Source organism: Pseudonaja textilis, chromosome 2 (assembly GCF_049901715.1).
Source record: "Pseudonaja textilis isolate UNSWEBS1 chromosome 2, rPseTex1.2, whole genome shotgun sequence".
Lineage (NCBI taxonomy): Eukaryota > Metazoa > Chordata > Lepidosauria > Squamata > Elapidae > Pseudonaja > Pseudonaja textilis.
In genome coordinates, this window is record NC_141991.1 from 107,761,979 (window position 1) to 107,777,260 (window position 15,282).

At 38.2% G+C, this 15,282-nt stretch overlaps 1 protein-coding gene across 3 annotated transcripts in view; it reads right to left on the reverse strand.

The window, feature by feature from the left end:
* Nucleotides 1-227: 227 nt before the first annotated feature.
* The window catches only part of UNK (unk zinc finger), a 61,976-nt gene continuing 46,921 nt past the window's right edge, over nt 228-15,282 (reverse strand). Inside the window, exons 12-17 of one of the 3 annotated variants that reach the window (XM_026702007.2) lie at nt 14,498-14,672; nt 12,307-12,408; nt 9,939-10,127; nt 5,436-5,533; nt 3,675-3,932; nt 974-1,631 (exon numbers count right to left, since the gene is read on the reverse strand). In XM_026702007.2, the coding sequence (XP_026557792.1) occupies nt 1,476-1,631; nt 3,675-3,932; nt 5,436-5,533; nt 9,939-10,127; nt 12,307-12,408; nt 14,498-14,672 (978 nt within the window). In that variant the 3' untranslated portion in view covers nt 974-1,475. Of the gene's footprint in view, nt 1,632-3,674; nt 3,933-5,435; nt 5,618-9,938; nt 10,128-12,306; nt 12,409-14,497; nt 14,673-15,282 lie in introns of all 3 variants that reach the window. The other 2 variants (XM_026702006.2, XM_026702008.2) reach the window with 2 other exon arrangements.

Below are 15,282 nucleotides of genomic sequence, written 5' to 3' on the forward strand. Positions count from 1 at the left end.
CAAATCTGCATCTTCCCCATTTCTGAATGCACAAAGGGCCATTGGTTGCTTTTAGCTACAACACTTGTGACAGCACCATTCATAGATAAGAATAATAAAGGAAATGTGTTGATTTGTTTCTTCCTACTGGCAAGAAATACCAAGTATTCAATACTAAACAAGTTAGATTACTGAGCCAAGCACAGCCCACTATGTATTGCCATCTGTAATCTGTTTTTTTAAAAAAAAAAAAACTAAAATGCTCAATTTCTGCAGGGAGGTAAAAATCTAGGAAATTTAATGGATTGTAATTTGTTTGGTGAGTTATAAAGTTCTCTTAGACAGACCAAAAAGACTCTAAGTGGCTCCATTATCAAAGCCTGATTCTGAAACTCTTCTCCATTTCCATGATAATGCAGATTACAAATCTAAACTTTTTCTTTACAAGGTCCCACTCAAAAGTGCTACTGAAGTTTCTCAAAGTCTTACTGCAGAGTAATGCTGATGAAAAAAAGTATGTTAACCTTGGCCTCACCTCTACAGTGTGTTTTGTGTTTTTATTCCTTGGACAGAATTAAAGAAGTATGCAAAATGATTTTCAAAAAAGGAACTTTTGGTTTTCCAAGAGACAAGTCAAGAAACTTTCACAATACTGGAGGCCACAAGAATGCTGAATCATTGAGGCTCATAAGCAGGGATTACTGACCAGCACGGGTAAGATTATTATGGCTGCATAAAGCCTGTGAAAGAAGTGTTTCAGAAAGCACACAGCATGAAGAAAGCATCACTCTTCTAATTGTTAAAACAAATCATCCTTTTGCAAGATTTACCCAGCAGCCTTGAAAGCCATTCCTGGAGTGAACATTGCAAAAAATACAGCTGCTTTAGCAATTTAAAGAAAGATGTCTTGCCTTTTTGTGCATTGCAAAAGAGTTGCTTCAAAGGCTTTGCACACCTGTAATGGTTGTGATACAAATAAAAATACTAAATACTATAGTATGAAAGAAGGAAATGAATTGAAAATTTATTTCTATCTTTTCTCTTCCCCCAAAACCCAATCCTTAGCTTGGAAATCACTTGCAAACTCTCTTCATCCTCCCTCTAAATATCTCTCCAGAAAAGGCTAAAAAAAGATTATTTCCTAATTAAAAAAGGGAGGGAGGAGAAACAGATTTTGCAAATGGCCCTTTGATCTATATTAAAAAACTGCTCTAAAAGTCCCTAATGTGTTAGAATTAATGGGACTGCATGGGTTGGGAGCAGGGATCCTTTAAATGGGAGATGCAAAGTATTAAAAAAGTGCTCTGCAACTAATATTTTGTTTTTATGTGTGTGTGTGCATACGTACATATATACACACACATTCACACACAGATATATATAGACATATATATGTATATATATATATATGTGTATATATATATATATATATAATATATAGGTCTGAAAAAGTTTAAAAATTCTATGTGATATGCTAAACAAATGTCCTAGTACAGTCACGACTGGAGAGCATGTGGCCTGTTGGGATGGCAGATGGGACATTCACCCTCCTCGGCACATGTTTCACACAGCACAGTGTGTTGGCACGGTAGTACCACCCGGTTCTCTTCCTGGCACTTGAGGCATTTCACCGACTGCAACTGAAACACTGCCTGAAAAGAGAAGAAGTGGGGTGGGAGAAAGGAGAAACAAGGGGGATTGTTAGTAAAACAGAATGGCCCTCAGGGACAACTGTTTTTATCTTCAATAAACAACTACTGAAGGAGCCAGAGATAGTCCAAGGGGCTGGGGGAGGGGGTTTCAAAAGAGAAAGGCATTTCCCAAAGGTGCTTTTTCAAGAGGCAACTGGACTTTCTGGTTTTCAGCTCTGAAGCTGAAGAAGCTTCTTGGATGAGAAGCAAAACGTCTTCAGAGAAAAACCAGAAAGCCCAGTTGCCTCTTGAAAAAGCACCTTTGGGACAACCATGACCTGGATGACTGAGAATCTCCATAGACAGAAGGACTATTTCATTAGCTCAGTTTTCTATGTAACAATCCAGTCTTCTGTTCCTCTAACTCCGGGGTGTCAAACTTGCATCGTCACAGCATCATCATGTGATGTATCGGGACTTTCCACCCTCTTTGCTAAACCGGGCAGGGGTGGGGCCAGCATGTGACCCATCCGGGCCATACCCCTACTCTAACTGGTGTAGGTAACTTTCTTCTTCTTCTCTATTCTCTTTCCAGAACTTATTTTGCAGCTCAGAAGAGCTGTCAAATAAATGGTCTCCCTTGATATACTAACCCCTTGATCCAGGAAACTATTAGATGAAAAATGGCCTGGTCTGCAACCATAAAGAATATGGGGGGGGGGGGAGAGGGGAGGGAAATCCATTGCCCACATCCAGCTTTGGCACTCCCTAGCAACCCCTAAAATATGGTAACAATTGCTGGGTTTGGATGATATAGTTTTTGCTTGATTTGGGGAACTTTCTGCTGTCTAAGTAAAAATGGGAATATAAGCACCCTTCCCCTCCAAGGTTAAAGGTCACTACTGAAAAGCCACTAGCAGGTTGGGAGACTGAGTTACTACTCCATAATGTAGAATAGGTTACCAACTACTGCCAAGAATAAAAGCAGACTGAAAGACGCTTTTTATTCAACAGATGACTGAATTCATCCTCATCCTCCTCAACTTCAAACAAAATAAACTAAAGGCTGAGGGGAAGCCTATGCAAAGAAAATGTATACTGTACCTTTTGACTATTTACAGTTTGGGGTGAAAGAGGTCCATATTTTTTCCCATGATTTTCCTACAATATTTGCACTAACTAGACACTACACATTACTAAAATATAATATAAGACCAGGACACAGAGAATTTTTTTGTAAATATATAATTTTTTTAAGACTACTATGACAAAATTCCCTTTTCCTTGCCTTTAGTCTCTTAAAACAATACCAGAGAAACCAAATAATGCATTGAGATTTTAATCATTGCAGGTAGTCTTTGAGTTATTACCATAATTGAACTGGAATTACCTTCGTAAGTTGTTGCAGTTGTAAGTCAAGGCATCGTGGGATTATTCTTTTTACAAAGGTTGTTAAGTGAACACTGTGGTTGTTAAGCAAACCCTGTTGTTATTTAATGAACATGATGATTGTTAAGTGAATCCATTTTCTCCAATAGACATTTTTTGCTGGCACCAAGAAGTCGGAAACCAACAAAAAATGGTGCAAATCATGGTGATGTGACCATGGAATGCTGGAAATGGCATCAAGGTGAGCCAGTTGCCAAGTGCCCAAAATGAGGTCATGTAAGCCCAAAACACAGTCATGTTGTAACCTGTAATCTGTTACAGGTGGTCCATCATAACTTTGAACAGTAGTTAAATAACCGGTCGTAAATTGAGGAGTACCGGTACTTGAGCCTGTTTTCAAGGTAAAAAGCCAGCCTCACTTTGATCTGAAGAGCAACTGCCTAGTATTTCATCATGCCTGAAGAACACGCCCCCCCCCACCAACCCTAACCCCCCCCACCCCAAAATTTCCTCTTCTGCTGAGAAAGGGCTGCATCCTGATGAAAAAACTTCTGCTATTCCTTCCAGGAAAAATAGGGTCCAACATTTAAACTTCAGTGTTTATTTAACTTATTAAAAAATCCCATCGTGAGTTAAATGTGATGTAAAGTTTCCATACCTCCACTTCAAACTCACCTTATCAACTCTTTCTAAATTGGCACGCAACTGTTTTTGGAGATTATAGAGTGTGGACAAGGAGAGATTTTCTAAATCAGAGAATGAGCGCAGGAACTGGGGGTCCTGGCCAGTATGGATCCGCTCGATTTCTTCCTGGAGTTTCTTGACTTGCAGTTCCAAGGTTTCTCTCTGTTCCCGGGCTAACTCACATTCTAGGGTTGCTGTACTTGCACGATCGTTAGCTTCCTCTGCTTCTTTTTTCCATGCATCACAGGCCTGTGTATCCAAAGTAAAATAATATTAGTAGCTTCTCTTAATCATTTTATATGACGAAGAATAGCTATTTCTAGCCATTTGCAATTTGGGGTCAGAATTCTTCTATCTCTTGATGACACATCATATACCTATCAATTCTGAAATATCCTTTCAAATGCCTTGTATGCAGATCAGTTTTCCTATCTGTATGAATTCCTGCGAAACAAACCCATTCAAACATGAACATGATCAGAGAAATGCAGGGCGTGTTTCTGAGAAAATCCTCTGAGCAAAATATCAACAAGAGAAGAGGATGCACATTTAAGTCTGCTTTTTCTCTTACAAGTGTAGATGTATGAATTGGTCTAGAGTAGCACGTTGTCCCCACAGCTTGGCCAGCACTTCAAACCACTTTTAAAATAATTACTCCAGTTGTTTCAGCTCATTGGGGGAGTATAGTGATTGCTCAGAGGCGATCGGCATGCTTTTGTGGACATGCACAGTCGCGCTTCTCTGTCTGTGGACCAAAAGGGACCCTGAGATTTCCTTAAGATAGACCCTTAAAAGTTTAACATAGCTTTTATGCTGAGCAGAAGAGAATAGCAGCAGATAGGCAGCAATTTCTCTAGCCAGTTCAGGGAACAATCAATCCAGCCTAGCAAGAATCAAGGAGTACTTTTACAGTATGTCAGTCATGTGACATTTCATGACGTTTTTTTTCCCTTTGCGGAGCTGGTGTGGGTGTGGCCTATGCATGATGCACCTGGCCCACAAGCCTACAGTTTGACACCCCTGCCCTAGGTCAAGAATAGTATTGTAAGTGGCTGCACTGCTGCTGCATCAGTGAGATGGGCAGCATAAAACTTTAACAAATAAATAAAAACAAATAGTATATTGGAGAACTGTGAAGGAAAAGAGAATATCATTTTAGAGGTGAAGCACAATTTAAGCTGCATGAAACCTTTAGGTAGATGAGTCCAAATTCAAATTAGAAAAGGAATACTCATAGAGCAGGTGTTACCAACCCCCAGGCTACAGCCCACTAGCGGGCCTTGAGTTGTAACGGGCTGCAGAAGTGGCGGGTGAGCATGCACGGTGTGCACATCCCCATTCGTGCAAGCAGCAGGCAGGCGTATGCACGCGTGTTCCATTTGCATGAGCAGCGAGTGTATGTGTCTGACGCTCGCGCAGAACTATCCCTTCTCTCCCACCTGCCGTTCTGCAAAGCTGGAAAGGTTGGGGAACTCTGTCACAGAGGAACTCAAGAATGTTTGGGCTTAGCATCACAATTTGAAATCTACTCCTCTGCATACCTAGAATATCAGTCTTTTTCTTTGTCCATTAGTAAAAAGATCTGTGGGGAGCTTACATTACAAAATGAATTATGCCAGCTACTCTCTTAGATCTCAAATTACTCATTACTCTAGGGCTACCATGAATGCTTTAGGAAACCAACCAACCAACCAACCACACCCACACAGACAGACAGACAGACACACACACACACCCTGCCAACCACACTACCTGTTTGGCTTGTTTCCAAGAATCTTCCCACTGTTTTATCGTGCTGTTAGCTTCGTCTAATTCTTGCCGCAACCTGGCCAGTTCAGCAGCACCTGGACCTGACAGAAATGCAGGTGAAGTACTGGGTGAAAAACTTCCTGAAGCAAAATGCTCCCATATGCTGCTGTTCATTCCATTTAAACCTGTTTCACGTGGAGACAAGAAAAGCATGTTATTTCACTTTTTTTTTTCTTGTCCCAAACTATCTTTTTGAAAACTAGAATAAAATGCTGCCATTTTTTTTTTAATTGGGCAATACTGCATCTGAAAACCGTTTGGGAGGGATATGCATGTATGTGCACTGTCAGTCTGCCACTTCAGCGTTAGCAAAAAGAGTGGCAGCTGACTATCTTGTGCCAACGATGCCCAGAAGCAGTTTCGTAGTACACTTAATCCACAAATGCAGTGTAGATAGATACAGGATGAATTACCTAGTGCAGATTCACACAGAGCACATGAGGAACGAATATACCATAAACTCTCGGTAAAGGCTTAGGCTTCAGGGAACAGCAATCAGCGCACAGATGCTTAAGAACAAAATGAAACAGTCACCCATTATTTCATACTTTATTTGTTAATATCTTTAGGACCACATTTGATGCCATATTTAGTTAGATATCTTTAGAATTCTGGCATGATCAAAACCCTGCCCTGCTGTCTTTTTTTACCTGGCCACTCCTGATTGGCTACTCTTGTTAGTGGGAACAGTTAAAGAAACCCTCTGAGATTCATCCATTAAAAGCCAATTGAAAATTCTGACTTGTTTAGCTCTAAAGAAGCCAGAATCATAACACACAGCAAACTACGATTGATAACTCTGTCTTATTAGGAAAGAAGTAAAGAGACCTCAGTTCACACATTAAGGAAATGAGAGATGGAAGAATTTGAATTTGTTTAGCTGTTCCTGTGGGCAGAAGCCAAGATAAAGTAGCATACAGCTAATTCATGATGCAGCCAGAAGTCTAAAAACTTGGATTTGAATATATGTTGGCACTTATTCAATTTTTCTCTACCCACTTAATTTTGAAAATACACACAACATTCTCTTCCTAGTATTATATATGTTATATCACAGTATCTTTTCTTTTCATTTCAAATACACAATTGTTAACAGACCAAATGTCCATCTGGACATTTCACAGAAAAATTATAATAGAGTATATTAAACTATAGTAATGTTATTTCTGTTTTGTTGTTATTCAGCATCAATCAATTTAAAATAAGGTAGAGTGCCCTCAACTAGATCCTCAAATGTTAATTTGAGAAATCTTTTCATAACAACAGATCAATGTATCTTTAGATAAGGCACTGGAATGAGGCACAGAATCTGATATTAAGGGGAAAAGATATACCACCCACTATATAGTATTGAAAGTGTGACTGTAAAAATCCAGTGATACTTCTAAGAGAAAAAGGACTGGCTAATTTGCTCTGCTGAGAGAACATTTATACGGTAAAATTGATTCATTCTTAAAAACGATATAAAGTAGGCTTCTGGATCTACTCCATTTAAATCACAGCATACAACCATTCCATATCTGGTGGAGATAAACTAATTCTCTTCTGCTGTCTGCCAGAGATCACACAGAAAAATGGAGTGAAGTGTTTAGTTTCAGAATATAAGGGTGATCCAGCAAGTATGCAGAACAAGGATGGATCTATTTCTTACCAAACATTTGCTCAGATAAGGAAAGATGCTGTAAATCAAATGAGTTTTTGTAGGTATCTCTCTGCTCCAGGCACATGAAAATATTTTTTTTCCACGCAGAATATATAGTTTACTTTCAGTTTAAGTTTGCTGTTCAGCAGCAGTGCTTAAGCTACACTATAAAAAGCATGGCTATAGTCTTGAAATAAATTGACCACACAGAACTGCTAAATTGAAGGCACACAGTATTGCAGAAGAACTCAAAAGCATAAAGAAATGTATGCTTATAACAAAATATTTCTTAAAATTCTACATATTTTAGGTCATTCATCATGTTGATTTGCTATCATGTTACTGCTGACACTGTTTTTGTAAGCATGAAAGCTGTTTATGTTTTTGCAGGAACAAATATTCTAGAGCTAAATTACTCATTGAAGATAATCTTTCCCTCTGCCTTAGGCAGCCTCTTTGTGAGATGCCTTTTACAGTCCAATCCTTACATGTCAGCTTAGAAATCAGTTCCACTCTAATTAAATGAGGACCTACCTCCAGGTCAATGTGTACACAACTGCAATAAGAATAGCTCATATGCTCATTGCTGGATATCCCTGTATGTATGTGATAACTTTAACTTTAATATATAAATAAATAAAGGATGATGCAAACCGAGCACAGATATATGATATATACGTACACTCCTTTCAGAGAAAGGAGTTTAATGAACTGGATATAATTACCTTATGAATCAATCCAGTTGTATTACTGAATAAGGAATCCTGGGAAATGAATGTTTAAGTATTGATTTCAGTGTAATATATTTGTTTAGGACCTTCAATCATATCCTAATACTGTCTGTCCTTTCTTACACAGTGGGGTGCATCGGTCTGTTCTGCAATCATCTCTTACAATCTGCCTGATCTGCCATCCCTAGTTACTAAAGTGCGTCAATTGCACAGTGCTGAAAATCAAAAGTGTTGCAATATATGGAGCAATGAGTTTGTTCAAAGTAAATGATTACAAATGCGACAGACATGTATGACCGAACACGTGAAAACATATGACTTGATTTTAAGGTCTCTTCACCAGCTTCGAAACAACATTCCCGCCTAATTCTTTTATGAATCCTTAATTTCTAGTCAATTCTTAATCTTTTAATTCATATGTCTTACCTATTGTGGAATAAAAATCGGTTATGCTATACAAACATAGAGGACATTAGATAAATATTGGTTTGCAGATGTAAAACATTAGCCTAATTTAGCAAACTGAAACCAATAAGCTATCTACAACTCCTTTGTTGATTTCAATGAATGTATTTCACAGCATGACTACCTCTGAGTCTGATTGGTTACATATAATGAAAAAGACATGGTTTCCATCAAATCAAACTCAATTCCTGGTGATTATATGGACATGTCTGTGTTGTCTCCTTGGTAACCCAAAAAACCTGGCTCGTTATTGTTTTCTTCTGGGATGTTTCTTCAATTTCTCAGTCTAATGTACATAATATATATAATAGAACAGAAGCAGCACATTGCTTAAATTTGCGAAACACGCTAGTTATTAGTACTTCCTTCATTAAACACAAAATGTGACCCAAGGCCTCATTTTAATGCTAGACTTCAATGTTAGAACATCTGATCAAATAATCAATGCTTTTATGCCTACTGTTGTAAGATTCACACAAAAATAAGGCAGATGCTGCTTTAAAATTGACATCTAAAGAGAAATATTTTGTTCAGGTGCTGTCAGAATATTTGTTTATAGGAATCATATTTGCAAGTGAAAGCAATGTAGGTATGACAAGTTTATTCTGTGTGAATTAAAACTGATAACTAATGACATTTCATATTCATACAGTTGTTATAAATTATTAACAGACATATCAGTAACCAGTTTTGCCCTGTTTGGGACTCATTAAATAAATATTGCAACAGATCTTCCTAAAGAGTTCAAACCCTCAGTCAAGAATTGAAAAATGGAATTCAGGGGAATTGAACTGCTGTTCACATGGTTACTGAACTTCTACATTCAGTCTATTGAATGGGTCTACTTGCATATTTGAGATTGAATTTGCTGCAATCTGAAATCACCTATCCAAACTAAATCAGATGTGAGTTCAAGGTTCAGCCTTCCCTCTGAAATCCATGCACAATTAGTAATTATTCTTTGTTATTAAGTCTTCAACGGTACAGTCATACTGGACTTTCGACCAATTTCGGTTGCTAAGCAAGGCAGTTGTCAAGTGAGTCTTCATGGACTTTTTGGTATGAGTGTTTAATGAAACACAGCAGTTGTTATGTGAATCATGACATTGTTTAAGTGAATCCAGCTTCCCCCACTGACTTTGCTTAAGAGAAGCCAACTGGGGAGATTGCAATGGCAATCACACGACCCTAGGACAATGCAGTCATCATAGAACATGCCAGTTGCCAAGTGCCCAAATTTTGATCATGTGATGCTGCAATGGTTTTAAGTATGTAAACTGCTTGTAAGTCACTTTTTTTGGCGCCATTGTAGCTTTGAACACATGTTAAATGAATTGTTAAGTCGAGGACTACCTATACTGGATTTATTTGATTCATTCTTTGTCTGCAACGTAGTCCTGTTCAAAAAAGTTAAATCCTATCACTAACCTTAGATCTAATGACTCTTGTCTAATTTTACAGAAACTGGGCAATACATCATGTTAGATGGCAACAAAAATGTGAACATTCAAATGAAAGTTAATTTAAAAAAAAAAAGGAAAATACTTACATGGCATAGACAGTGAACATGTTAACAGATATACTCTCATGCTTACATTGGGCATTTACCTAATGATCCATGAGAAGCTGATGTCCCCAGGAAAGTATTTTCTGATTGGCTTAAGTGTCCCTGGGACTGATGGAGGAAATGCGATGATAAGCTGACCGGTGGAGAAGGAGAGGCAGAGTGAAAGGAGGCAGAACTTCCAAGGGACCCAGGGATATTTACAGGAGCAGAACTTTGCAGCAAACTCCCACCTGAACAAAGAACACACAGAAAGTATGGGAATGCGGAAGCCATGAACTATGAGTGGAAGCACAGCACAGGAATTTGAACAGCAGGTGTTTGCTTCACTCTCTGCACCAGTAAAAGGATGGGTGAATCCAGAATATTCCTCTAATCTATACCTTTCTATACCTTCAGAGCTGGTATTGTAAAAATTGTCGTAGGGCCAAGGAAGGTTAAAAAGTAAACTAATGAATGTTAGCTGCAAAACACTGGGAGTCAGGGTTAGGGTTAGAGTTAAGAATCAGAAGTTCTCCAGTACACAAAAGACAGCTTACAATCTAAGAGATATTTAGATAGCTGATTTTCAATTCTTGTAGCTCCGTAATAACACTATTTATACACATATTTAAATTAATTTTCTACTATCCCCATTATTTAATAGTTCAAGAGACTACATTTTTATGACAACTATAGTATCTAGTAATGATTATATCATGATTATATATCATAATTAGAATATAATTATGATTTATGCTTTTTTTAAAGAACGGGAAAATAGGTGCTTGTCAAATCGTATAGATTAAGAAGTACATTTTTCAAGGACAGTCATTTGAATTAAATGGCATCTCTACTTTTTATAGATCATGCCAAAGATATTCTTGCAAGCTGAACCTCCCATTCCATCGTAAGGATAAAAGTTTGTTAAGAGATAGCAAATGGGACAGACTTCTGTATTCAGGCACTGTGCCGAAGGAAAAAAAACGGAGCTTAATTTCTACATGCAGAAACACAGTCATAAGATGTTCTAGCAGAAGAGATCAGTAAACTGGTAGCATAGCAATTATTTATGCTTCATCTCCAGGAATGGGAGCAGGGTAAATCACCTTCCCATTTGGCTAGAGGAGTCCCAGTTACATGGCACAGAAAAGAAATCAAACTCACTAGCCCATGAAAGTTGTTAGTATTGCAGGAATAATTTTTTTCTCAGTTTTAATAATGCTTGAGGACACATAGCACTGCCTGTGAAAGCTTCAAAATTAAAGGGACTCCTATGTGGCGCAGAACTTCCCATCCTCCTTTTACCCTAAAAGTTGCAACTGTAGACCAACCAATTTGTTCTTCTGGGTACGGTATATGAGATGGCTTGCAAGGCAACAAAGTTTTCCGATAAACTGAAAAACCAACTTCTCACTCATATATATGAAACCAAAGAGGATGCCGCTTGCAGGAATAAGGCCTAACTCTAAAGGAAAAACAACAAGGGGCCATATTCTCCCTATTTATTTCCAAACTGATCTTAGCCCAAATCAATATGGGCACAGTATCACTGCCAAGTGGTTTTATGTTGAATACTATCTCCTCAAAGTAGAACCATTTTTTGAGAAAACAGAACATATACTGGGCACATGATAGGCGAATTCTAATTTGCAGAACTACTCAAATCTGAAGCAACAACACTAAAGGACAGGATATGCTGAAATAAAACTATGTGTTGATGGAAAGACAGTTGCAAACTCTTTTGCAATTTAAAAAAAAACATCTGATACCAAAGTGGTTTTAAGCTAATGGATGTGCCTTTAAAAAAGTGTAGTGGCAGCAGTGAGCCCGAAGGCACTTACCGATTTGCACATAGTTTCAGTGCACAAAGAAATGTTTTGTCAATTACTAATGGGATTTGTACACTTAGAACATAGCAAGGTTGCATAGACTATATTCACTTGAAAACCAGACATGGAGCAAAAAAATAAATAAAAAAGACACTGGTTTGAAATGACCACATACAAGGGATGAGATACACAAGCGGTAGTTTGTCAATGTGTGGCGACATGCCTTGCCATGATCCTGTGACAGCAGAACAGTGATACCAATCCAATTTGTTTCCTACTATTTAAACCAATTCCCCGCCCCTTCCATGATAGTCTTGTGTCAGAATTTTGTGAACATGTTTAGTGTGCCACTGTTAAGATATTGTAAAGCAAAATAAGCCATGCCTATTTCGTAAACGTAATTGGGACATCAGAAACCAGTGAAAGGTATTTCCAATTTGCTAACCAATGAGGGTCCTTTGGCTCTAAGGTCCCGCATTGGCCTTTAACCAATACGTCATGTAAGGGCTGGTTCTGAGAGCTTGCTAGGCTGCTTCAGCCAGCTGATGGGGCAAACCCTGCTTGGCAGAAGATCAAAGAAAGCTCTGTTGCTTTCATGTACCTATCATGATGCCACTCGTGTGGGGCACCGAGCTGCTGTCAAATGTCTTCTCCAGGGCAGCCACTCCGAATTCGTTCAGGTCCAGGTCATCCAAGGCAGACTCTGCCAGACAGAGGCACCAATTATATATTACAAAAAGGACCAACAAGGGAAAGGGAAGTCCAAAGAGTTCACAAAGAGATGTCACTGCTCTGGACCGGAGAATCTACAATGCAAGGCTGCCATTAGTCGTTTAAATGATTCAGCTTTCAATATTGTCTTTCTATTGCCTGATCTGAATCCGAAGTCTCTTCAGTATCAGGCTGATCCCATAGATTGACACTGGAAACAACAGCAATGCAAAACAGATCTCCCTGCACACCTGCTGTACAGCTTGACCTTGGGTAGAAGTACATCCAGGGTTGGCTTTCATAACAGGTGCCCGTCCCAGTCACCTGGCAACCTAGGTGTCCATGATGCATAATGATTGGAATTCACTAATCCTATATTTAGGAATTCCACCGTGGAGAGCAACTTGGATTGCAATTAATGATAGAGGAGATGGCAATAGGAATGAGGTGCAAGTATGGTAGTGGAAAGAAGGAAGTGTGTATGGCAGTAATATAAGAGGTTGTGTGTAGGTGGGGGGGGAGGGAAAATGAATTAGCATATCCTATGAAACAGGCTATAGCTAGCAGTGGCCCAATAATGAGCCAGCCATGTAGCACGGACACTGCCAGTTGGGGATGAGATGGAGCAAACCTGCACAGGATCATCCCTGGGGGTATTCCTAGCCAATGCATTATGTCTTGTCAAATGTTGTCTTATAAAGCATAGCATGGGTTGTGCTATATGCATGACATTCTTGTCATTTCAAAAAGATAAAGGCTACAATACAAATAATAAACAGTTTTAGATACTGAAAATGGATGTTCCCCTCCCTCACCCTCCTGCATAGTTTATATTCAGTTTTAAAGTACTGCCTGGAAGGTTACTTCTAGAGCATTTAGAAAGCACATAAAAGGGTTTCAGATTTCCTCAGCAATTTCCTATTAGAAAGTGTAAGAAGGTCCCTGTCTAGAATTAAGAAACATATTCCCCACCAGATCCCTCGTAAGTGTTTTAATTTAGTGGCAAGAGTTGTCTCTTTTATTTGTATCATTCCAGGCCTGTAATAGAACATCAACAGTTAATAAAAATGATAATAAGTTACCTGGAGAATAAGAGACATGTATCAACCAATGCTAAATATCAATATCAATAATAATAATAGTCAATTGCAAAAGGCAGCTTTACTTGGAACAGAATATATCCTGCGACGATATCTTTAATATAATTAAACAATACTTGTCTCTCCCAGGTCCTTGGGAAGGATTCAGTGGACAAAAATGCCAAATCCAGTTTAAAAATCTGGTTGACTATGCAATCAACCATAAAAATAATAATAATAATACATTTAAAAATGAGAAATGGTAATCCTTGTACAATCTGCACTCTTATTCTTCTTGGAAAGTCTTAGAAATGTAAATATGATAACATATGAACCCTTAAACAGAAATGTAAATAAAATCTTTTTTAAAATCTGCACTTGAAATGTTTTGTTATTGCTGTCATAAATGAAAAGTTTCATCTTTTAAAAATATTTATAAAAACAGCTGCTCAGTAACAGATTATATATGTCACAGGACTGAATTTTTAGTGGATTGGCCCACACAATGGCACACTGAGCCAATTTGGTGACTTATGAGTTCAGGAAATATAGGATATGATGAAAAACATCAAACAAGATCTACACACACATATACACAGAGATTTAGGAGCAATCATGATCTTTCACTGACCATCCTGTCACATTGTCTGCTCTAGCAAAAACAGCAGAGCTGTGTCACAATCCAATAAGTTTATTGTTGTATAAAATCTTATTCCACAATAAATTTATTAGCCTTTAAAAAGATAAAGGACTGCTTGTAGTTTTTGCCATATTTTTTTACAGAATTCAGCTATGGGACTTGTTATGTAAGATTGTTCTATAATTTAATTTATGAAATATGAAAGAGTTCATACTAAATATAAGTCATCAGCCAAGTCACAAAGCAATAAAGCATAGTTTCTACTGTAGGTCCTTTAAATAAAACAGTCGAAGCCTTCCCACCCATAACGGATATGCTTCTTCTGGATTCCCTGCACCATCAATGCGCATAGGCAGTATTACCTATCACGGACTCCACAGTGTCACTAGTTGGGTAGAAAGGAAGGGCATTGGCATTCATGCCTGGTACACTGCTGGTGCCTGCTGGGCTCGGTGGTGTTGCTGCCAAACTAGAAGTAATGCTAGAGGAGATGCTAGATGTCAGTGGGCTGCCAACTGGAAGAATCCCTAATATATCCTGAAAGAGGAAAATAAATTCATGTATTGATGTGTTGAAAATACGTTCATGTATTCCTATGATGCAACAGAATATTCAGAGAGAAGTAATGATGTACTTGCCATAAAGTAAGTATTTCTGCCTAACATTTATATCTTTTCTTTTAATTCTAAGGTACACTCAGGGCAGCTGATTGGTTCTTAGTATTTAATACAACACAATACAACACAATAAAGGAAGACTGTTTGGGATTCTTTTAGAACAGAGTAACAGAATAATGGAGTTGGAAGGGACCTTGGAGGTCATCTAATCCAACCTCCAGTTCGAGCAGGAAACCATATAACATTTCAAATGGTGGTCCAATCTTTCACTGAAAACCTCCAGTGTCGGAGCACCCACAAATTTTAGAAGCAAGTCGTTTCACTGATTAATTGTTAATCAGTTCATGTACATTGTTAGCTGCATCATACCATCAAGTTTATATAATTCATGAAGACTGTATAATCTTGCCATTCCAAATTCAAAGGAGGCCTAAACTAAAGGTTTGTGAACTGCAGTGAACCTTCCTCCAATAATCTATCTAGTCCAAGCAGTATTCAAAATTCTGAGTTCATAATTATCTATTCACACC